Source organism: Sinocyclocheilus rhinocerous, unplaced genomic scaffold (assembly GCF_001515625.1).
Source record: "Sinocyclocheilus rhinocerous isolate Xijiao unplaced genomic scaffold, SAMN03320098_v1.1 scaffold311, whole genome shotgun sequence".
Taxonomy (NCBI): domain Eukaryota; kingdom Metazoa; phylum Chordata; class Actinopteri; order Cypriniformes; family Cyprinidae; genus Sinocyclocheilus; species Sinocyclocheilus rhinocerous.
Window position 1 is genome coordinate 1,161,831 of NW_015623669.1, and position 24,447 is coordinate 1,186,277.

General features: G+C 39.6%; 1 protein-coding gene across 2 annotated transcripts; it reads right to left on the bottom strand.

The window, feature by feature from the left end:
• On the bottom strand, positions 1-20,263 carry LOC107724909 (lysine-specific demethylase 5C-like). Of its 2 annotated transcripts, XM_016534114.1 has the most exons (28): positions 19,786-19,955; positions 17,867-18,017; positions 17,504-17,581; positions 17,264-17,386; positions 16,884-17,054; positions 16,135-16,269; positions 14,293-14,349; positions 12,570-12,690; positions 12,236-12,480; positions 10,942-11,100; positions 10,563-10,682; positions 10,317-10,475; positions 10,059-10,240; positions 9,796-9,958; positions 9,321-9,440; positions 8,963-9,157; positions 8,450-8,631; positions 7,212-7,336; positions 6,344-6,576; positions 5,868-6,253; positions 5,644-5,782; positions 5,328-5,507; positions 5,098-5,220; positions 3,460-4,218; positions 3,302-3,353; positions 3,009-3,208; positions 990-1,137; positions 1-903 (listed from the first exon to the last, which is right to left on the bottom strand). In XM_016534114.1, the coding sequence occupies exons 2-28, from the start codon at positions 18,011-18,013 to the stop codon at positions 884-886; spliced, it is 4,722 nt and encodes a 1,573-aa protein (XP_016389600.1). In that variant the 5' UTR covers positions 18,014-18,017; positions 19,786-19,955; the 3' UTR covers positions 1-883. The 2 variants fall into 2 exon arrangements, with proteins under 2 accessions (XP_016389600.1, XP_016389524.1); XM_016534038.1 differs by lacking the exon at positions 14,293-14,349 and having other exon boundaries at positions 2-903; positions 19,786-20,263.
• Between the last annotated feature and the right edge of the window lie 4,184 nt (positions 20,264-24,447).

Below are 24,447 nucleotides of genomic sequence, written 5' to 3' on the forward strand. Positions count from 1 at the left end.
TAAAGTAATGAAACAGATTCCTAAAACAAGTCTAAACTTTTATTTTCTAACAAGAGTGAAAAGAAACAAAGGCAACATTGAAATGAAAATGTTTATACACAAACTCACGACAAAGCGTGTCTGCAATAGCAATACCAATAATAATATAATAATAATAATAGAATTATTAGAACCCCAGCGACAAAAGATGGAGATAAAGAGAGTTAAAGTGAGATTTTGTACAGTTCTGTGGAGAGGAAGAAGGGTAGAGAGCAGGTAGCTAAAAAGAGACAACAGAATCACTGAAAGGAAATGACAATGAAGACAGCAAAACTCAGAGGAAGTGGAAAAGAGAGAAAGGACTATGCAGTAACCTATCTTAGGAAAGTAGCACCAGAACGTAAATGCCTTTGATTTTCCATCACACTTTCAAAATATTATACTAGTTTATTCACAATGTTGAATCTCCCTGACAAAATGTGAGACTCGGTACAAAAAGAATACGAGTGTCATTGTAGCAACGCCGCTAAACGCCCCTTCTGCCTGTCATCGAGTGTGTCTGTGTGTGAATACCTGGACATGTCGTATTATGCAGCACACGACATTTGTGTTAAGAACAGTTTAGTACATCTATATTGTAAAGACAGACAGCTTAACCACAGGACAAATCCCATTTTATCCCTCTTCTAAGAAAACAGAGATCTGCAGCCTGCACCAGTGCACTGTTCAGGATGCGGGGTGAGAACAGAGGCAAGTGGGAAGAATAACAGGAAAAAAGTCCACTTGATGGGTTGAAAAAAAAAATGTTAATGTGAGCTTATTATGTGGGGAAACGAGCCTGAGGCCTGCATTTTTCTGTCTCTGTGTTTCTCCTGTCATTCACATCATCTGCACCTCCACAGCTTCAGGAAATCATCAAAAGATCTGCAAGAGAAGAACAAGTGCGTTTGTTTCTGATCATAGGCATTTGATGGTTACAAATAAAATGTGTGCTTGAGACCAGTGTGTACCTGTGTGTGGATCTGTAGATTTAGTCTTCTTGCATTCAGTAGCCTCTGTGGATTTAGCCTCGCTTTCGGTTTTCTGGCTCTTTCTCTTCCTCCTGGAGTCCTTTGACTTGCTGCCACGACCTGAGCTTCTCTGCTCCTGCAGCTCAATCTGAAACACACCAAATGAGCCAAGCCGGATTATGAGGGGTCCAAAAGGGCAGCAAAATAAGAAACATTTCTGAATTAAGACAAGCAAAAAATAGTGTCTAGACCAGCTTTAACACTCTTTCAAATGAATCCCACTCTGTGGCTAAATAGTGTTGCTTATATATAGAAAGATACCTGGAATTAATATATTTGTCAACATGGACATGTCACATGACCTATGAACAGGAAAATGCATTTGCTTTTAACAGGATTAATGTGCTAAATGTGACCCTGGACCACAAAACCAGTCATAAGGGTCATTTTTAGGGTCACAAATACAAATCAACCCCAATTAACCAGCTTCAGCAGTTTGATAGCCAGAAAAGTAGTGTATTGATACTATGTGAGAAAAAGCCATAACACTAATGGACAAGGTCTGATGTCATAACAGTTCAGGTCAGGAGAGGACAAAAAAAAAAAGAATAAGGAAGGGAAATTAAAAGGAAAGAAAAGGGGAAAAGGAGATGAAAGAAAAAAAAGAACAGGAAATGCAGGGAATAGGATAAAAAAATGAAAGGGAAATGAAAAGATAAGGCAAATAAAAAAAAATGAAATTCAAGGAGTAGGACAGGAAAAGGAAAGCATATAATGCGAACAAGCAACAAATAAGGGAAAGAAAAATGAAATGAAGAGGAAATGGAATGAAATAAGAGAGGAAAAGAACAAAGAAAGGAAAATTAAATGTTAAAGAAAAAGGGAGAAATCAAATGAAAGGACAATAAAATAATGAAAGGAAAATTAAATGCTAAAGGGCAAGGAAATGAAAGGACAAAGAAAAGAAAAGGAAAATTAAATGGTAAGGAAAAGGTCTGGTAATTTGATCTTGATTAGTCAAATGGTATTCAAATAATGTGCACATGCCAAACCATACTTATGTATCAATTATGAAGTACCAAAAATGATTTTCACAGTATAAGTCTGATGGTCAGACTCTCCTCCCTCACCTGTATGAGTGTGCGCAGGGCATCATGGGGCGGCTGTGATGCCGCCTGTAGGATCCGGTAAATGCCGTGTGTCTGGTCAAGCATGACCTCCAGCAGGTCTCCTTCTAGCTGAAGCTCCTCCAGCTGTGCTCTGGTGGATGTGGTCAGCTCGATCACCGGCCCTTTAAGACACGGCACTAGTGACAACAGAGACTCCACCCCTGACAAGAGACAACAGCCAATAGGTGAAAAATTATTAAAAACAGCTCGATTACTCATATCAGGGAGGTCTGTGAATGACTGAAGCAACTAACCTGTAATGTCATGAATGCCTGACTTCTTAGCAACTCCATTCTGACAGCCAGACAAGAATAAGGAAGGGAAAAAGAATAAGGAAGGGAAATTAAAGGAAAGAAAAGGGGAAAAGGAGATGAAAGAAAAAAAAGAACAGGAAATGCAGGGAATAGGATAAAAAAATGAAAGGGAAATGAAAAGATAAGGCAAATAAAAAAAAATGAAATTCAAGGAGTAGGACAGGAAAAGGAAAGCATATAATGCGAACAAGCAACAAATAAGGGAAAGAAAAATGAAATGAAGAGGAAATGGAATGAAATAAGAGAGGAAAAGAACAAAGAAAGGAAAATTAAATGTTAAAGAAAAAGGGAGAAATCAAATGAAAGGACAATAAAATAATGAAAGGAAAATTAAATGCTAAAGGGCAAGGAAATGAAAGGACAAAGAAAAGAAAAGGAAAATTAAATGGTAAGGAAAAGGTCTGGTAATTTGATCTTGATTAGTCAAATGGTATTCAAATAATGTGCACATGCCAAACCATACTTATGTATCAATTATGAAGTACCAAAAATGATTTTCACAGTATAAGTCTGATGGTCAGACTCTCCTCCCTCACCTGTATGAGTGTGCGCAGGGCATCATGGGGCGGCTGTGATGCCGCCTGTAGGATCCGGTAAATGCCGTGTGTCTGGTCAAGCATGACCTCCAGCAGGTCTCCTTCTAGCTGAAGCTCCTCCAGCTGTGCTCTGGTGGATGTGGTCAGCTCGATCACCGGCCCTTTAAGACACGGCACTAGTGACAACAGAGACTCCACCCCTGACAAGAGACAACAGCCAATAGGTGAAAAATTATTAAAAACAGCTCGATTACTCATATCAGGGAGGTCTGTGAATGACTGAAGCAACTAACCTGTAATGTCATGAATGCCTGACTTCTTAGCAACTCCATTCTGACAGCCAGACTGGACAAGAAGAAAAAGCAGCTTTTATAAAATGCCTAAAATGTAAAAGATGCCTAGATTTTTACATCTGCTTGATTTCATAAATGTTACAACTGCACTCGCTCACCTGTGAACCATTAGCAGCCTTCTCTTCACTCTTTTTTGGCGAGTTCATGTCCTCTGTCAGATCAATAACACCATCTTCTGTTTCCTCCGAGTCAGACAACACAATTACAGTATTCCCATTCCATTTGTTTTTCTCCTCTGGCTCTTCCTCTTTTATACTGCTCATTTCCTCCTCCACTTGTTGGAGTCTCTCTAGCGCTCTCTGTACTTCTGGAGTGTCTAGTGCCTGTTTGGCTCGACCCTGCCAGTTAATGGCTCTCTCTGTAAGACACTGTAACGCCTCTCCCTCTGGCAGGCGAACAGGTAACTTCTGTAGCGCCACCAGCAGCGCTAGAATGGTTTCCAGCCGTGGCCGCCGGGACCGTTGGCACCGTGGACAGAGGAAACGTGTGTTCCAGTCCCACCAGCAGAGGGGCTTTGTAAGATTTGTTTCCAAGGAGCCCAGCAGTGCTGGGAAGGGCACACAACCTCCATGGAACCAGTCTTTGCACAGATGGCACAGGTGAAGCAAGGGGCGGGGCGGGCCATTGCACACACACACTGATTGGCTAGAGGTGAGAGAAGAGGCGGAGCCACCATTCTGCAGCAAGGTGCTGTCCGAGTTGTCTGTCTCCATAGAGTCACTCTGTGTCCTTTCTGTCTTGATGCCATTCTGATCACCGCTTGCTCCTTTTTCCACACCGGGTTTAGTTAGATTCACCTGCTGGAGGCGGAGGAGGGCCTCTTTCTCCTGACGCTCCCCTTCTTTGAATGCCATCACCTGATATTGATGACATAAAAGTCGTAAATATGCAAAACCTGATCAACTTTGAATGAGGTTGAGAGAAAAAAAAATACAATTCTCTAGGCTGTGTTCCAAAACATAGTTAGCGGCCTCAGCTTCCTAAAGCTGGTTTCCACTCAGGTTTCCAATTTCCAATAAATTTTCATCATCAGCATATTGATATCTGGGCACAAAGTCCACATGCAGCCCGCATTTTGTGTCCAGGTGGGCGACAGCACATTTGCAAGTGATTTGAACATTTGAAAACAAAGATCCACTAGGTAGTGTGCACATGCCAAACGTGCCCATCCATACTGATGGTGAATGAGCATTTTGAATGGCTTTGAATGGCTTGTGCTACATGGAGTGGACCACAAAAAGTGAAGTATACCTGGGCCTTAACTGTCATGGAATCTCACAAGTCACTGATTTGGCACGTGCTGAGCACAGGAGAATCAACTTACAGTTTTTTTTTCCATCTTTGGAGGCAGCTAAGCAGTTAAATGCTTCCTTTTAGAACATCTGCATCTGGAGCATACTTATTAGGGTTGGGCGAGGTCTACCAAATTGGCATCGGACGATGTCTACAGTGAAACATCGTGACGGACGATGACATCGGGGGACGGGGTTAGGGGTGTCACGGAATCACGATGTCAGCTTAACATCGTGATGTCTGTCAGCCATCGGCGATGGACGATGGCATTGTCTATCGGCCCAACCCTACTACTTATGATGCCTTAAAAGGCTGCCCCTGTAGGCAGCTCACTAGGTTTTGGAACAGAGTGTGTCATACACTGATTTAGACAAAACTGGCAGTCTAATGCATGAATACTCAAAAAGGAGAAATAGAACAGTTATGAGTAAACAGTAACTCACAATAGCTCCTGGGTCTCGGAGGTCCTGAGCAGTGAGGCCTAATACATTGACATCAGAATCTTCTTCTGTACCCAGTGAGTTCTCCTCCCTCTTCTTGCTCTTCTCAACACATGGGCACAACACCTACACAGAGGTGGGGGTAAAACATGGTCATGTAAATCTAAATAATGATTTCTGGTGAGAAACCTTGAATAACATTTCAGAGTCAAAAGTGTAGATGGTCTCTTCACCTCCAGCAGACTGTGCTGGCTGTTCTTCTTCAGGAAGGTTTTGCTGGCCTTCTCTCTCCATGAGTGAGCGCTGGCCACCTGCAGTTCCAGCTGTTTCAGCTCCTCCATGTTCACAGGCAGGTCCCGCCCAATGGCCACCAAACCCTCCAGGTCATCAAGACATGGGTAGTGTTCACCGTTCTTCTCCGCGAGAAATCAGAAACAGTAAAGATACATTCACACCAAGCAACCACCCTGAATGGCCGAATCATACTTGTTGACTTGTTGATACGGAACATCTATTCCAGTTTATCAGAACTGTCTAAATTATTCTCACCTGAATTTCCTCCAGATCAGTAACCCAAGCGCGAGCTCTGCTCAAGCAGGCCTGCAGGGACAGGATGTTAGGCAGCTGCACTGGTATTAGCTGAGCCTCGTTCACGATAGCCTCCAGCGTCGACAGATGGTGTTTCTGCCTGCTCGCAAGAAACAATTGAGAGCTGAAAATCGTGGCTGCATTGATGCGCTGACATATTCCGCCCCTCACTTGAACCAGCTCACCTGTCCTCCAGACAGATCTGTGCCTTCTCCTCCCAACGCTCAGCTATAGTCAGTAGCTCTTGCAGCTCAGCCATGGCAGTCTCCACCGATACGCTCTGTGGTACGTTACAACCTGACTCCATCAAGTTCCTCAGCACGTCCAGAGTCACCTCGCTCCCCTCCGGCCCCAACGTCCGCCTGACCTCTCCCAGCCAACGACCCTGCTCTTGCAGCCCGCTCAGGAGCTCACATGCCGGGGCAACAACAGGCAGCGACGCTCCCTCCTCCAGCAGGGCCTGGATCTCTGCTGCTGCGGGTATAGGAGAGTCCTGCTTCCACTCGCCCTTTGTGCTGTCAACCAGAGCTTGAGCGCGTGCATCAAACACCTCTATCTTCTGCAATACCGCCTGGAAAAGAAGGGACCGTGGTTGAACTTTCAAGCCACTGGACAAATATTTGATATCCCATATTTTTGGCCTATTTTCCCTCCTTCTTACCTGCACTTCCTCCAGCTGTTTCATAACACAGGGCAGGTTTTGCATGGTGTCCACCAGAGTCCTCAGCTCCTCCAGACTCATTCTCCTGCTCTCGCTGTTGCTGAGGAGCTCTGTGCTACTGCTTTCACACTTGTGTATGTCCGCGAGGACAGTGTTGAGTCGCTGAAGCAGCTCATTATTGGGGAACTTCTTGTCAGCTGCCTCTCCTTTCAGAACCTCCAGATCTTTAATGTCTGAAGACAGAAGAAAACATGCAATTGGGCTTTTGGTGGATGTTAACTTGTTAATGTTGTTCTTAAAGTTGGTCTCAGGCTTGGTAAGTGGATATCAGGCTTTTTTACACCAAGTTCCCCCTAGGGCTGGGCAAAAAATCAAATGCGATTTTCATGCAAATCTCGTCAGTAAAGCCACTTCTGGTGATTAGTAGTAAATCTCCAGCACATCCGTTCAGATGGAGCGGCATTTACTACACAGAGCCGTAGTTCACTGACAAGCTACACAAAATCGCGTTCAAAATCGGCAATGACGAGATGCGCATGAAAATCGCATTCGATTTTTTGCACAGCCCTAGTTCCCCCCATTGTTCACAAAAATGGATACTCCTTAAATTTCAAGCTTCCAGAAGTTTTAAGAGCTGAATGCGCTTCAGGGTTCCCGCTCTTTTAACCAATGAATTTGCATGACTTTTCCAGTTGTTCCGGCCCTCTGGTTGAGAACCAATGGCCTAAGGAATGGTTACACTGCATGATTACTGATTATATTTCGTATGGACTTTTGTCATTGCATTCCATTTTGCACTTCCCCACACCTATTAAAATGGCTAATAAGAACTGTTCACAAATGCAAAGTTTGTGATAGTCGCATATACCTATTTTGTTGCCTTCTTCCTGCTCTAGGGCTTCCTTCACTCGGTTGGCCCACGAGTCAAAAGACTCAGCGCGAACTTTCAGCCGATGCAACATGGCCAAGAGTTCATCCAGAGTATAGCGATACCTTCATAGAGGAGAGACCAAAAGCACATAAGACACTTCCGGCAGAACACATCTGTATTAAGGATTTAACGATGCATGCCGAGTCGGTTGAAAATCGATAAAAATATGTGAAGATTCAAGTCGGTTGAAATGTTAAATGCATCGCGAAACAATAGGGGGTGGGGGTTTATATGAATTTATCACTGAGGGGAACTGAAAAAAACTGAGAAAAATTTAGATGGTATTTTCGTTTCATCTTGCCTCTGTATAATGCATATTAAAGAAATATTTATAAGCGCAGCTGCTTTGTTTGCAGTGGTAACCAAGGAAAAGTTATATTGCCTCTGTTCCATAAGCACCACCTGCTGTCAGAGAGTGAATTTGCATTCTCATGCAGCCCATCTGCTGTTTTTATTTTGTTCAGATGTTTTATGTAGTAGGCTATAGTTTCACAAAGCTAAAGTTAGCCCATTCGGTTTTTGCTTCAAATTTCAAAAATCTAATTTAAATCAAATCTGCTCATGCTGCATGTATTCAGCATCTTTGTTTGGATCGTAATAAAAATACGATGGTTGTATCTAATTTTAAATGGTGTTTTATGTAGTAGGCTATAGTTTCACAAAGCTAAAGTTAGCCCATTCGGTTTTTGCTTCAAATTTCAAAATTATACAATCTAATTTAAATCAAATCTTCTCATGCTGCATGTATTCAGCATCTTTGTTTGGATCGTAATAAAAATACGATGGTTGTATCTAATTTTAAATGGAAAGAGCACAGGCAAAGCCTTTGTTTATATGAATAGATTTATTTTATTTGTATTATTTATTTGCTTTGGGATTTACTGTTTAATCCCTGTTTGGGATTACATTTTAAATTTAGTTTTGTTATTTGACATATTTCAATTTCACAAAGAAATGTGAAGCATTTTATCTGAGAAATAATAAAGGACACCTTTTCATTTATAATTTATCTTAAATTTCATTGTTAAAAATTTTTTTTTTGTTGAGAAAATCGTATTGTGAAATCAGTATCTTGAATCGTATCGCATTGTGAGTTGAGTGAATCGTTACATCCCTGATCTGTAGCTAAGAACGTAATAAGTAAGATCCCACAAACAAGCACTGTGCTGGTTTACCTGAGGTAGAGTTTTTCACTGGGGCAAGAGCAGAGGTCCTGGGAATGGTAGAGGCAGACAAGACGCTCTTGGCAGTTCGAACACGCCAGGGCCGAGAGGAAGCAGGTGGTCTTACATTTGTCACATTGCCTTTCATCATCAGGCAGTAACTCAAAGGCTTCCCTTTCAGCTTCCTTTATTCCCTGAGAGATGACACCATGGTGCAAAACACAGCTATCAAAGAAGTCTAGCAACTTAATTTTCAAACAACAATTTTTACAATTAGTAAAAGCATCCAAATTTCAATTAAACTTAGCTACACCTAACTAACAACTAACACCTAAATAACTTCTTAGCTGCAGGGCACAGAAAGCATGATCACTTGTGTAGCAGCACTCATATACATTGTATTAAACTAGCTCTAGAAGTGTTTGTTGTTGTTTTATTTATATTTATAGTCAGTCAAGTATTGTCAGTCTCCCAATCCCAGATGTTTTTTTTTCCTCATTCTGCAAACATATCCTCTCTGCTCACCCTTTCCAGAAGGCTTTTGCGTAGTTTCCTCTCCTCCTGTACGATGATGAACATCTCCCTGTGTGTGGCGGCTGCCAGGTTCAGATCCAGCTTCTCTGGGCAGGCCGCCATCTTGCAGGTGAGTTCCTCGTGAGAGAACACACAGTAGCGCCTCAGCCACCGGTAATGCTCAATACAAGAGCGCCCTGTGGGCAGCTAGCACAGAAACAGGAAGAGCAAAAGCCTCAGTAACTAATATCAGGATGACTATATTTAAAAAGTAGCTCCTCAAATATGCAGTTTATTCTGACCCACACTGCTTTGCATACTATAGATTTAAATGAAGGCACATGTATGTGTGCACGCTGTATTTATTTACCCAGTCTGCAGTGCAGAAGTTGACTGCTTCGGCAAAGTTGTATCCCTGATTGAAACCGCTGTGATAAGCTCGTGGAAAAGTGATGACAAACTCCCCAGCACACTGATTGGTCCGAACCACCTGTCAATCAAGAATTATAGCCAATTGAGATCAGTGTTTTGAAGGGCCATTCACACAAAACATGACAACAATATTCAGACATTTAGAGAAACAATAAAATAACCAAACTTCAGAAAAAAAACAGTAAGAATACCTTAAATATTTTCAGGGCACAGATACATTTTTTGTTATATATTGACAGGCCATCAGGAAGCAGCCTTAAAAGCCAAATTAACTTAACAAAAAGAGCTTTTATAGAATTTGATAGGGTGTTTTTTTCAAGCCTCATTACACATTCTTAAAATAGTAGTGGATTAATGATGCAACCTGTTTACCTTAAGTATGCTATTTATAATAGTGTGTGTGTGTTACAAACCGGCACTCCATGAGACATGAGTATATTTGGGTTCATGATGGTGACAAGCTGGTGGAGCAGGTCTGGCTGGAACTCGAAGAGCTCAGGTGTGAGTTTCTTCATCACCTCCTCTAACTTCTCTGCAGAAGATGATGGCACACCATACCATGTTTTGGGCTCACCCCTAAAAAAAGAGAAACCAAGACCAAAGTCTTTCATCGTTGTCCAAGATGCATGAGACTGCTCTTACAGTACAAAAGCATGTGGTAGTCCCTATGCATTACCAGTGTAAATAGTTGATGGAGTAGCTCCAGTGGTCCTCTATGTGCCAACAGAAAGCAGAGAACACCATGCCCACATACAGCCATGGCACCTTCATGCCAGAGATATCGGCATTAATGTGGCACAATACCGACTGCTCCAACACTGGCATAACGTTTAAATTCCAGCCGCTGCGGGCATATTCCTGCAACAGGAACAGGACAGAAATGTTAATTTGCTCTTCTTGACCAAAAACATGAAAAAAAAAGAAGAAAACTAACCTCTTCCTCATCTGACAAGTGTCTCTTGCCATTGTTGACGGGAAAACCACTACCAAATTCTTTCGAGTGAATGTCTGCACCATATTCTACGGTTACGTCTTCTTCAATACTACTAACCAACCTCCAAAACTCTCTCTCGACCAGCTCTGTGGGAACCATCTAAGAAAAAAATTCAGTGGAATGATTAATACGTGTACAGTAAGTCTGTGCGGTTGAAGATTGATTAAAGGCAGGAAAAACACTCACATGGACAGGCATGTTGAAGTAGTCGGCTTTAAAAGTGTCGGCCATCTCACCAAAGCTCTGTAATGTATATTCCCGCGTGGCCTGCTCGAAACCAAACACCTCTGTTGGCTTTTTACACTCCTACACAGACAAACCACACATTTACAGTTGAATGCTATATCAAGAAATAAAAGTCAGCATTTAGAAAGTATTAGAGTTTTATATATTACACATTCATTAAGCAGCAAAAAATAACTTAAGTCAATTAAAAGCTTAAACTCCACAAACAGACATATTTGACCAAAAGTCATTTAACTAATGAAATATCCTGTATATCACAATAGAATAATTGTGAGAGCAATAGAATAAATAAGAGAGTTATTTCGAACTGGTCTCTCACCTCTGCTATACATTTGGGACAGCGCCAGTTGCCCTTGGGTGGATCTGAGAGTGGAGGTATCAGGCAGAATGTGTGATAATTATCTTCGCACCCATCACAGAGCAGCAACTTCTCATCCTCGTCCCCGCGTCCACACATCCGACATACAAACGAGTCCACCTGACAGAGATTTCAGTTATTGCATGCAAAATCTCACATGCTTTGGTCTAAAGCTGGCAAAATTGTTAGAATGCTGGTTTAACTTAAAATAACATCAGGGTCAGACAGAGTGGAAATGCTCTAAATTATCAAATGTACTGTTGATTACATGTACTAATTTTAATCAATCCATATGAATCCAATTCGAGTTTAGATTTCTGAAAGTTTTGTTTATAATGAACCCAAAACATTGCAATGTGAGAAATGTTCATACTCGTTTATATGTGCATAACATCTATTCCAAACAAAATGCCCAGTCGCAAGTCCAGAATCAGCACAATAATGTTACCAGCACTACCATGAGAATAATTGTCGTTTTTGTCTTGATTACATGTCTAAAAAGAAAACTGACATATATCAGAAGAGCTATTTTAGCAAATATTTTGTAAATACTCAATGTCTCTTCCACTCACCAGCTCATAAAATGTAAATAAACGTGCACATTTGTATGCTAATATATGCATCATGACATTTAGGCATTCAAGCGTTTACATGGTTAATTTATCCTGTTGATCGAATTATGTCAGATCTACACCACCCCTTCCAATCTGATCATCATTAATCCAAGTCAGATTATTTGGTTGCATGTAAATTAAATGTCTCAGAAGCACAAAAAAGCAAACTCTTAAAGGGAAAGTTGACCCAAAAATGAAAATTCTGTCATTAATTACTCACCCTCATGTCGTTCTAAACAACGTATTGTTTGCGTGATGCAGCTGACACAGAATAGCATAGCTGTTTACGTTCAGTGGATATTCTCCAAAATGGCACCGGGGTGACGCGGAGGAGATGAATTGTTGAATTAAGTCGTTATTTTTGTTTTGTAAAATTACGTTTGAACCCCTGATGACACATGGATTATTTTACCGATCTCCTTGCTACGTTTCTGGACCTTGATCGTGGTAATTACATTGCTGTCTATGGGAGGGTCAGAGAGCTCTCAGAATTCATCAAAAATATCCTTAATTTGTGTTCCGAAGATGAACGGAGGTCTTACGGGTTTAGAACGACATGAGGGTGAGTAATTAATGACAGAATTTTCATTTTTATGTGAACTAACCCTTTAAGCTCATATGTCTGTCTCTCTCAAACTTACAAACTGTGGGTTACTGAGGTTGCGTCGGAGTCTCATGGTCATCTTGGTGCAGGGTTCATCACCGGAGTCATTAGGATCATCAATGTGATTTTTGTCATCATCATCAACATCCTCCTTGACAATGAGATTTGGGGGTGGTGGGGGAATGTCTGGATCTGATTTTGTGACCGGTGTCTCTCCAGGTTCATCCTTCACAGAAGCACTGGCAGCGCTGTCCCGCACTATTACCGTCTGTGGCAGTTCATCTGGTGAAAATGCATAATGTGACACTTCAAACATTTGTCACATTTATAAAGAACAAAATCAAATTAAAATCAAAACCACAGACACAAACCTTTCTTCCGTGTCTTGTCTCGAGGTACAAGACCGAGCCCCATCATTTTTGGTCCAGCCCCATAGATCTGTAGCTTTTTCAGCTCAGGGTTCTTCTCTATGTCTTCCTCTGTAGGCTCCGGCTAATGGGCGTAAGTGAAAGACTGTAAGTGAACTACAAGAACAGAGGTGACGATATATGAGAGAGAGGGTTTTCCTTTCCCTATCTTTATCACTAAAAGCCACAAAAGCTTGTTTAGGATGGAACGTGACTTCCACTACACTAAACACAGCTTTTCCATGAGGGATCCCTGACTGTTCAGGATATTAACTTTTTACTACTTTACTACTGATTGAAAACCATTGATTTAGCAAAAATTGAGACATCACTGCAAACTGTTAAAGCAAGAGCAAACATGCATGAAGTTAGTTCTGTGCCAGACTTGACTGATATCAAGAGAAAAAAAGCAATTATTCACTCAAAGACAATTAATATTGAATGGCATTGCTGAATGGCAAAGGCTCTCATGAAACGATCCACTGCTAAAATGGCTGGGCAATAAAACTAGGCAATAGGCATATATTTATATTCAATAAATCTTCAATCAGTTAAATATTAAAATAGCCTCTGCTGTTAAGTATATTCAAAATGTGCAATGCAAAAATCTAAAAAATAAGTAAAAATCTATATATGTGTTTTCCATACTGATTTTCCCTAAACAAAACAGCATTAACATAATAAATGGCAATATTCACCTACATATATTTATACTAAAAAAATGAACAACTAAAAAAGCCACACAGGGCCTTTCATGAAAAATTGGGCGACAACTCGAAACAAATCTTTTGAACTGATTTATTGAAACAAATGCTTGAGTTCTGAATCCCGTTGTAGAAAATGATTTGAATTAATTAAAATGAATCAACTGTACCCATTTTTTTTTAAAGAGATGCTGTTAAAACAGTTTTATTAATGTTCTCATACCTGGGAAAATTGATCTAATGACAGTCTAAGGAACTGCATTATTGATCATGTTTTACATCACCAGTAAAATCACTGCAGATACATCATAAATATCCAAAATATCACCCAGCCTTAACTTCTAAATGTCTCAAATATGCAGTAGCAAGGACACATATATAAGCATTGCCTAGACTGATGCCTGTCAAACACATCAATCCCAGTGTTTCTCTATGTGCTGTTCCTAAAACCTGTTAGTCCGAAAAACAATGCTTTGCTGTGTCATCATTAAGCAAAAACAACTAATTTCTGACTTGTTGCAAAATGAACACTATATGATCCAGCCATTAAGAGAACAGCAGTGACAACAGATTATAGCGATCTTAGATTAGAAGTAATATGCAGCCCAGAGTGGGGTAACCAGTCCACCACCAAAGAGGAAATGTAAGCAAGCCAGCATTGCTAGAAGTGTGGCAAAACAAGCGAAGCAAAATGTGTTTGATGACTGAAGGACACTGAGGAAGATGGGATGGATGCAGAAAGAGATAAGCAAAAGCAAGAGCTGAAAGATGCGAAATGAGCTTCGATATAAAATTAGACACCCAGCTAAGCGTAAACAACAGCAAGAGGTCAAACAAGGGTTTTTTTAAAGCATGAGAGAACGTCAGCAAAGAAGAAAGAAAGAAAGTGAGTGATAGGGAGGAAAGTAAAGAACAGTGGGAGCGAGAGAGAGAGAGAGAGAGAGAGAGAGAGAGAGAGAGAGAGAGAGAGAGCGAGGCAGTACCGAGGAGATGTGTTGAGAGCCAGTTGTAAGAGGGTGGTGAGTTGGATCCTCTGGACCCTGCATGGGGAGACAACAACCAAAACAAAATGGATTCCAGAGAGAGAGAGAGAGAGAGAGACAGAAGGAAAAAACAACAACTATGTGCGACAGGACAGAGTCAATCGGGGACAGTAGCCTATTCAAAATGTGTAATTTTTTTTAAATGTCTGAAGTATGATTCAATTTTAGGTTAACAGCATTAATGATTCAGACAAAATACTAAGTTAAAAAACATCACATATTTGTGTGAAACTGTACAACCGTTCAGTTGCAACAGTTTTATTTATTTGTTTCAATTGCACATGATTGTTCAATGGACACCAGTACTTGCTCCATATGTTTAAAATGACATTTTATATATTATATAAGATACCAGTCAAAAGTTTGGACCCACTTATTATAAAAAAAATGAACTTAAACTATGAAATAACACAAGTAGATGTATGGGAATTATGTAATAAAAATATAATAGTAAACAATACAAACTATATTACATTTGAGTTTCTTTCTCTGCTCGCTCTAGACATTCTCTCAACCAACTTTATCAGGTGCTTTCTGGGATGATTTTAAAGGAGTACCCATGTTGGACACTTTTTGGCTACTTTTCATAAACTATCTGGGTCCAACTTGCAACTGATACAAAAAATTATTAAATAATGTAGTAGTAAGGAATTTATATGGACACATAAAATATATTTGTCTACAAAACTTGCTTCAAGCATTCAAGCACATTCATTTATATAAAAAATTAAGTCGAGTAAGTCCAAACTTTTTTCTGGTAGTGTAAGCATTTTAGTTTTCTTTTTTATGTTAGAACTGGGATGTAAACCAACAGCATAACTGTTTCAAACTAAATATTAAGAGAGAGAGAAAAGAGTTTGATTCAAGGGACGAGAAGGGAGGCGTTAACAACATGGCAACTTCCCTTATTGCAGTTACAAAAGGCTAAATGTTACTGCTTTAAATATCATTATAATTTTAGTCATTCAGTTGTAGAGGAACCACAGAACTCTGAAAACTATAAAGACATCTGTGGTTATCTGATACTACAGATAAGTTTATTATCACTAATGCTATGAATCCATTGACCAAGCTAATGTAATGGGCAGGCAAATTAAAAAGCCAAACACCCACAAAATAAATGCTGGGAAAATCTTTGAAATGAAAGGGATGAGATATGCATTATGATGTAATGAAAATTTTAGGTTATGGCCAATGGTCTTAAAGAGACAAAACGTATTGACAACAAATGAAAGGCAGAAAGTGACAGAAAAAAAGACAGAGGGATGAGGGCAAGATGGACACATTTTTTACAGCACAGGGAGCAAAGCATGCTGGGTAGTGCCTTGAAAGCATGGTCAGCGCTGATCCAAAAACGTTCATACATCTCAGAAAAACAGACAAAGCACATATTTGGATGGATCCATTAACCCCTGGACAGTTATACATACATTTACAGCAAAGGTTAAAGTCAACAATACTAAACTAAAAATAAAGATTAGACTAGTTGATTTCGGCACAATTTAGTAAAATCTTTGTTAATAGGGAATTTTGTAAAATGTAAACACTGATTTTAACATAACTGATATAAATTTCATTTATCTGTAAATGTTACACGTGAAATTATGCTATTTTCAAAATCACTGCACTGTTTTTTTTTTCCATTTTTGTTACAATTGGTTTTTAAATTTAGAAAAAAAAAATGCTGATCAAATACTGTGAGACTGTAATGACACCACAATGAAATCCTGAGATTTAAAAAAAACAATTTCACACACACACTGGTCCAGAAATGTCACTCACCTCGGGCTTAAGGCGATTGGCTCGTCGTCCATAACTGCTCATCTTGGATGGCGGGACTGATTGGCGGAGAGGAATGGAGTGGGGTTTGTATTCCCGGTCTATCTCATCACTGTCATACAGCCTGGGTTTGCATGGCTGAACATGCAGGACACAAACGTGTCAGCTTTATATTTGTAAAAGACATTTACTTGCTCCACAGAATATTATTGAGAGCATATAATAAGCACATTCGAATAAACCAAGACATGCACATTCCATTCTTGTGATTCGCTTCTGTAATTTCAGACAGTAATTTGATCAACTCATTAATTCTCATTTATGTCCTTAACAATAGCACACACAAAAAAAAGAGACAAATTACAAAATGTAGGTCATGACTTCTCTTTAAATGATTGTGTAAAATCAAGCAATTGAAAAGTACATGTTTTAAAACTGCTTGTATCTAATATCACACAGAATTACCCTGGTCTGGGTATGCACTGAAATAAATGAATGTACAGTTGTGGTAGTTGTTCCAAATAAGGTTTTACCCAAAATTCAGATTAATATGGGAATGTGATTCAGGTTCCTGTATAGACCTGATGTTCACATATTCACAATATGACCAAATTCTGATTATAGGAATCTGAAATACTAGAATATTTGTGCGCGTGTCAGCACATTCAATGAAAAATTATACTGCTACTCTTACTTAATGCAGAACAAGTGAATGTTTTCAAACAATAATGATAAATGTTCAAACACTGTACCGGTAAACTGGCTCCAGACTGGAACAACTCAAACGGATAGACAATCCTCTCATAGTGTGACCTCAGGAGAGAGCCAATGTTTTTGCCAGGAGGATAACCGAGTTTCTGTGCCACGCGTGCCCAGTGTCTTTCCTTACACACCGCCTCGAAACCTCCTTCGTCTGTCACAATCTACCACACAGGACATACAACATGTGAACTACAGACTCACATGAATGCCAACCTTTATGTCTTTCCAGTTTACGCTATTCTATAGATCTATGATTTTCTTAGGATGTGTTTACTTTAAAGTCTATTAAAGTTCTGTTGACCAACTCTCTTATCTTGTTTTCCTTACACCAAACAACTCTGTCAATTCCGTAAAAGACTGCAGTATTCACCTTGGCCAAGCTGAACAGATCCAGACTACGTCGCTCTATGTTGGGGATCTTCAGAGAGGATGCCTGGATCTCCCAGAACTTGGCAATTCTGTCCAGATAATTTAGCTTCACTCGTGTCTCGGCCTAAGCAAAAAACAAACAAACCAGATGTGTTAGTGCTTAGTCAACATAAGAATATGTGGGTCATGCTTCATGGAGTAGGACAGGCGAGTGATGAGTTCAACAGGATGCAGCTCTGACCTCAAGCTCATTGAGCCTCTGAATACGTGGTGTGAACCGGAAATTGTCCACCTCCACAGCAAAAGGTGGCTGCCAGTCCTGTAATGGAAAAAAAGGCTGTTTAAATAACCAAATGTAAGTATTTTCATAATGGTCTAACCTTAAGGGAATATTTTACCCAAAAATGAAAATACTGAAGAACAAAAAAAAAAAAAAGATATTTTGAAGAATGTTGCAAGCCAAACAGTTTTAAGCACTGACTTTGATACTATGGGCAAAAAAAAAACAACTTTGCTTTTCAGAATATCATTGTTTATGTTGTAAATACGATATAATGTCACACAGGTTTGGAACGACATCACAAAAAATGCAAGAGATGATTACAGGTGGTGGGCGAATCTTGCATATTCCAGACTTTTCTGCTATTGGACGGATTTTGGCAATATATCCCAGAGGATCGGCAAACTCCTCCAATGACGGTTCAAACACTGGACATTCCGGCGGCGGAACAAACTCCTCCCCTCCATCCATCGCTCTGAAAGCAACACAATTCAAGTTAAAATCAAATGCTTAAGTTCACTTAAATCAAACAAAGTAACTACTAAATCAAAAGCAAATACAATCACATTGGCCTTCTTTCATACAACACAAGCAGACTAAAAATCAATTATATAAATCATTCTCACTGAATGTGAAACTTTATGCAAGTTTGCACATGCGGTTTTACAAACCCTGAAATCATTCACCTTGTGTTTTATTAACAAGGTCCATTGTTTTTATTTAATGTGATTTATATCTATATATATTTTATCATCTTTTGTTAGTTCATGTCTTAAAACATCACCATGATCAAATGACACTATCAGCCATGATATCTTTTAATCCCTATATTTAATAGTTCAGAGTTCACCCTAATGGATACCAGCACTTGATCCATATACGACCAGCACAAAAGCATACATGTCAAAATAAATCTAATTAACGTACATAAATCTGACAGAAAGGCCTTGATGTTGCATGCATTGAACTAATCGGGAAGTTTAGAGCACAAAGGAAAAAGACCATCCCTCAAGCAGTTTAATATAAGGAATTGTAGAACAGAAACTTGTTCTCTAGTTCTAGTCTGGAAATCCACCTTTCTAACGAAACACCATACCCTTTCTAACTTCAGAAATCCCCTTACTTTTGACTTTATCTACCTCTCAGTCTCAAACCAGACAAAATGGGGGAGGGAGGGAGTGAAACATTGTTCATTAGGCTTTGTCTGGAATACATAAATAGCCTAATCAAATGTGCGCCTTATAAAACAGTAAAATACCTTATATTACACATGCCATTCATTCACTACGTCTAAACCTTCTGCACTAGTAGCTTCCATGTTGTGTAAACAACAAAAGCGGATCACGTGACGGAAAACGTTCACACTTTATTTCCCAACCCAACAACTTCTCGTTTTAACGGATCAATCATTATGAATTAATAATATGAACATGCATAATCCAAAACACCACCTGTCTCGTTCAAATGATGTTTTTATTATCTGACGTTTGGCTAATCAATTAGATGTACTTCTGACAAAGTCGTGACAGAAATGTTATAAATAAAACATTGCTGACAGTGGCTGTCTCGCAGATCCTAGTAAGCTGCCTACGTAAACAAACGACATTAAAATTAGACAAAAAGCACATTCATATGATGGTCAAAAATGCTTTCTAGGGTACACAGCTCATGGTTTGAAGCCATAATCCCAAATTTCCTGTAGCTTTAGCCTGCTAACCGGCCTCAACTCGCGCTAGATTCGAGAACAGCTTTCAAATTCACAGATAATAGTAAACAGACCGTTAAAATGTGATGAATTGACACTTTTGCGACTTTCTGGGTAAATTATGTGCCCTGGGGAATTGCTAAGAACGCAGTTTTATAAAAGTAGCTGGTTAGCTGTCCGGCTAACGATCAAAACAATAAAGCCTCACCATCCGTTTGTCAGCAGACTCACGCCAAATCCAACAAACGACTTTTTTATGTCAAAAGTATAACGAATCTCAAATACCCGACTGTATGAAGGCATAAACAGATTATAAATCCATTAACAGGGTCAAACATTAGGACTCGATTTCTAAAGAATGGCTGAGTTGTGGAAACACACAAGGGGTGAAGACCGTGTGAGATAGTGTAGTTGTCTCGGGTCGCAGGTATTTGATGTGTGGCATTATATATCGGATATATCAGGTAAAACATAAACACTTGCGCTAAATCAACATACATTTAGCCATCAGTGCTGTGAATCTGAGCACCAGTCTTACATTTTTTGCACTTGGTCTGAGTTCTTCTTACTCTTCGGTGTCGCCTCGGAATGATTAGTGAGCCAATGTGCTTTATTATTTGTCTTTCGGGCTCTTGTTTGATGATCACGGGGTCTGTTGTTCGGTGGAGGGTCAGTCTCTGGGTGGCAGTGGCTCTGCGGCCTCCTCGATCAGCCCATCCCAGCACACACACTCAACACACACATTCACACACTCTCGGTCGGTTAGAGGGATGATGATCGCGGATGTCTTCTTTTCAACTAACGTTAACTCCTGAACGTCCCGTGTAAGCTGACGCTTTCCTTGTAATAACCGTTCCGCGCACAAAATACGCGTCGTTCCCAGTGTTTTCTTCCCTCGTCAGCTATCCACCGTTCATCCTGTCTGAACTACACGCCATCTTGGTTTCATCACGACCTAAGCACAACTCTCTCAAGATCCATTGATCTCAGTTGGGAAAACACGCAATTGACTGGATGCGAGCGCGGTCTCATCCCTCCACGCTTCTCGTTACATGTAAACTAGTCCCTGGACTCGTCCGATTTAACACCGAATGAGGTAAATTGTCGTACTGGATATAACAGTAAATGGGTATTGGTTTCACGCGTATGTTAAAAATGGTCTATATATCATGTTATGTCGAATTGTGAGTAGTTGTACAAGTGATGCGGGTAGACGAGCGGACGTGACGCGGAGTGATATTTCACCTCTTTCTTGGCGAAGTAGTTCCAGTGAGTAAAATTTGCGCAGAAGAGGTCAAAACGGGTAGCGACGACTAGTGGCGACACATCAAAACCACTCATTTAAAGGGATAGTCATTTCTGACGTCATTTATCAGTTCAATAAAGAAATGCTTGAATAAATTACAAACACTTTATCAGAGCTCAAAACAGTTTATCCTACAGACTTTATTCTAATGGGAGGTGACTGGAATATGACACCTGACGAATGGGAAGACAGAAGATGGCCCACTAAATTTGACAGCTACCACTTTAACCATACAACATACAACCTTCTCGGAATTTATGAATAGAAATCACCTGATAGATATTTGGAGAAGTTTAAAGTCTCGAGTTCGAGTCTCAGGTCTGGCAGGGATTGTAGGTGGGGGGAGTGAATGTACAGCGCTCTCTCCCACCTTCAATACCACGACTGAGGTGCCCTTGAGCAAGGCACCGAACCCCCAACTGCTCCCCGGGCGCCGCAGCATAATAAATGACTGCTCCGGGTGTGTGTGTGTGTGTGTGTGTGTGCACTTAGGATGGGTTAAATGCAGAGTATGGGTAACCATACTTGGCCACATGTCAAGTGACTTAAACCTAATAACACCTGTAAATCTGTAAATACAAAGATAAAAGAAATAATAATTGAAATTGAAAATAATGAGACTATAAATAGTCTTTGCAGTAAATGGGAATTTGTAAAATATAGAATTAGAGAAAGTTCCATAACTTTTAGTAAGTTTAGTAAGGAGATTGCCTTGGAAAAAAGAAGAGAAGAATGTAACCTGTTCCTGTGATAAGGCACAATTAAACAGTGAATATAAAAACAAACTATTGATATTGCAGTCCAAATTAGACGATAGGCCTATGTATTGCAAAAGAGCTCAAAGAGCGTTTGTGAGATCGCGAACAAAGTGGATAGACTAGAGCAGTGATGGGCAAACTTGGCCCTTCCAGGCCACTTTCCTGCAGAGATTTGATCCAACCCTGATAAAACTCACCTGCCTGTAGCTTTCTAGTAGTCTTGAAGACAATGATTAGCTGGTTCAGGTGTGTTTGATTAGAGTTGGAGCTAAACTCTGAAGGAAAGTGACCTGGAAGGACCAAGTTTGCCTACCCCTGGACTAGAGCAAGGAGAAAAGTAATTTTGAAGTACCTCTTACTTCAGTAATTTAGAGAAGAGAAGACAGGAAAATGTAAAGATAATAAAACTATTGAGAAGACAGTTTTCACATTTTATAATAATCTCTACACTTCTGCATATTCCCAGCTAGATCCCTCAAATTTTCTAAATAGTATTAAAGACTTCATACCCAAGATTGATGATTAATTTAAAGAACTTTGTGAGTCAGATTTAAGAATTGAAGGACTGGATGATGTGAGTTTGGGATTATCATTGAATAAATCCCCGGGTACCAACGGGCTCACAGACGAATTTTATAGATTCTTTTGGTAAGATATAAGACGTTTGTTATTTAAGGCAATTCAAGAATGCATTGCAAAGAACGAATTAATGACAACCACGAAGCAAGGCCTAATAATACTTATTCCTAAACATGGCAAAGACAAAAGATTGTTAGATAATTTAAGACCCATCACGCTTCTTAACACCGATTATAAATTATTATCGGGAATTATTGCAGCTAGAATGAAAAAAGGCCTGCCCCAGATAATAAATGAAACCCAATCTGGCTTCCTTGCTGGAAGATCTATTCATAATAACATACGATTGGTACTAGATTTTATTGATTACAGTCATACATTTGTAGATCAGGGTTTCATTGTAGGCTATTTTTTTTATTTCTGTAGCTTTCGATTCGGTAGAACATCCCTTTATTTTAGAAACTTTAAATCATTTTGGTTTTGGACAGAAATTCACAAATTTAATTAGTCTACTTTACAATGATATCAACAGCTGTGTTTCTTTGGAGCATGGCACATGTTCACGATTTACAGTCAAGAGGGGCATTAGACAGGGCTGCAACAGCTCGCCTTTATTATTTATATTGGTTGCTGAACTACTGTCTATCATGATTAGAATGAATAAATCTGATGGCTTTAACATCATGGGAAAACACATCATAATAAGTCCGTTTGCAGATGATACAACTCTATTTCTAAAAGATGAAAGGCAGATCTCTACAGCGTTAGATTCAATCAGTCAATTCTCGAAAGCATCAGGTGTTACATTGAACATTAATAAATGTGAAATTCTTGCTTTGAATAATCAACCGGCTCGCTTAATTGAGAATATACAGGTTAAAACAGATAGAAACTTTAAATCATTTTGGTTTTGGACAGAAATTCACAAATTCAATTAGTCTACTTTACAATGATATCAACAGCTGTGTATCTTTGGAACATGGCACATGTTCACGATTTACAGTCAAGAGGGGTATTAGACAGGGCTGCAACAGCTCGCCTTTATTATTTATATTGGTTGCTGAACTACTGTCTATCATGATTAGAATGAATAAATCTGATGGCTTTAACATCATGGGAAAACACATCATAATAAGTCAGTTTGCAGACGATACAACTCTATTTCTAAAAGATGAAAGGCAGATCTCCACAGCGTTAGATTCAATCAGTCAATTCTCGAAAGCATCAGGTGTTACATTGAACATTAATAAATGTGAAATTCTTGCTTTGAATAATCAACCGGCTCGCTTAATTGAGAATATACAGGTTAAAACAGAAGTCAAATATTTGGGCATCACGGTCACCAGACACAAAGAAGTAAGGGAAAAAGAAAACATTCTTAGAAATATTGATAAATGTAAAGCAATATTGAATTCCTGGTTACAAAGGGATATAACAATTTTTGGTAGGGTTCTACTATCCAAGATGGAGAGTATATCAAGAGCTATTTACCCTGCCTTTTCATGAGAAATTTCAGATAACATGATCAAATTAATAAACAAGATAAATTTCAATTTTATTTGGATGGATAAATGCCATTACATTAGAAAAGCTGACGTGATTAAGAGTATTGAAGATGGTGGCATGAATGTTATAGATTTTTCTGTGATGAATGGTGTACTAAAACTGAAATGGTTGAAGTACTTTGTTTGTCACAAAGACTCTTTTTGGTTTAGCATCCCGAATGCAATTTTTCAAAAGATGGGTGGAATTGAGGTTCTATTGCATTGTGACTATGATTTATACAAATTACCTGTAAAATTATCTAATTTCCACCAGCAAGTTCTTCTGTACTGGATACAAACCGAAGATTTGCAAAGAAAAATGTCGGAGGATTTCGATATAAGCCAAGAGGAGACTGGTTCTCCTTTGCTAAAGTAAGGACACTTTGCTTCCTTTGCTCCTATAAACAAACTTGCGAGACTAGCATATCTCAGAGGCACGCGCGCTGCGCATACGTCATACACCTTCTGCCGGAACGGCTTCCGCAGTATGAAAGATAACGGAAGTGAGAGAAAAGTGTTTATTACGTTTGAAATATGGATATTTTTCTTACAAAAACGCATGGATTCACTACAGAAGGCCTGCCGGCGGATGACGTAGCACGTCGGCGTTGTGTGATTAGTGAAGAATGCGGAGAGACAACAAAACAAAACGCCGGTCACGAATTAGAAGTACAAACCGAAGATTTGCAAAGAAAAATGTCGGAGGATTTCGATATAAGAAGCTACGAGAATACTTTTTTTGCGCAAAAGAAAAAAAAAACGACTTTATTCAACAATTCGTCTCCTCCGCCTCACCCTAGCGCCATTTTGGAGAGTATCCACTGAAATTGCGTATGCGCCACGCGGATACGTTGTTTTTGTTCAAATCAAAGCATCACGGATTATTTTACCGATCTCCTTGCTACGTTTCTGGACCTTGATCGTGGTAATTACATTGCTGTCTATGGGAGGGTCAGAGAGCTCTCAGAATTCATCAAAAATATCTTAATTTGTGTTCCGAAGATGAACGGAGG

Bases quoted from the DNA above. Each gene is read 5' to 3' on its own strand.
- LOC107724909 (XM_016534114.1), bottom strand. From the start codon at position 18,013: ATGGATGGAGGGGAGGAGTTTGTTCCGCCGCCGGAATGTCCAGTGTTT. The intron at 17,387-17,503 runs GTCAGAGCTGCA...TTTTTTGCTTAG, and splicing joins AGAGGCTCAATGAGCTTGAG to GCCGAGACACGAGTGAAGCT. The intron at 1,138-3,008 runs GTGAGGGAGGAG...GGTGTGTTTCAG, and splicing joins CCCTGCGCACACTCATACAG to ATTGAGCTGCAGGAGCAGAG.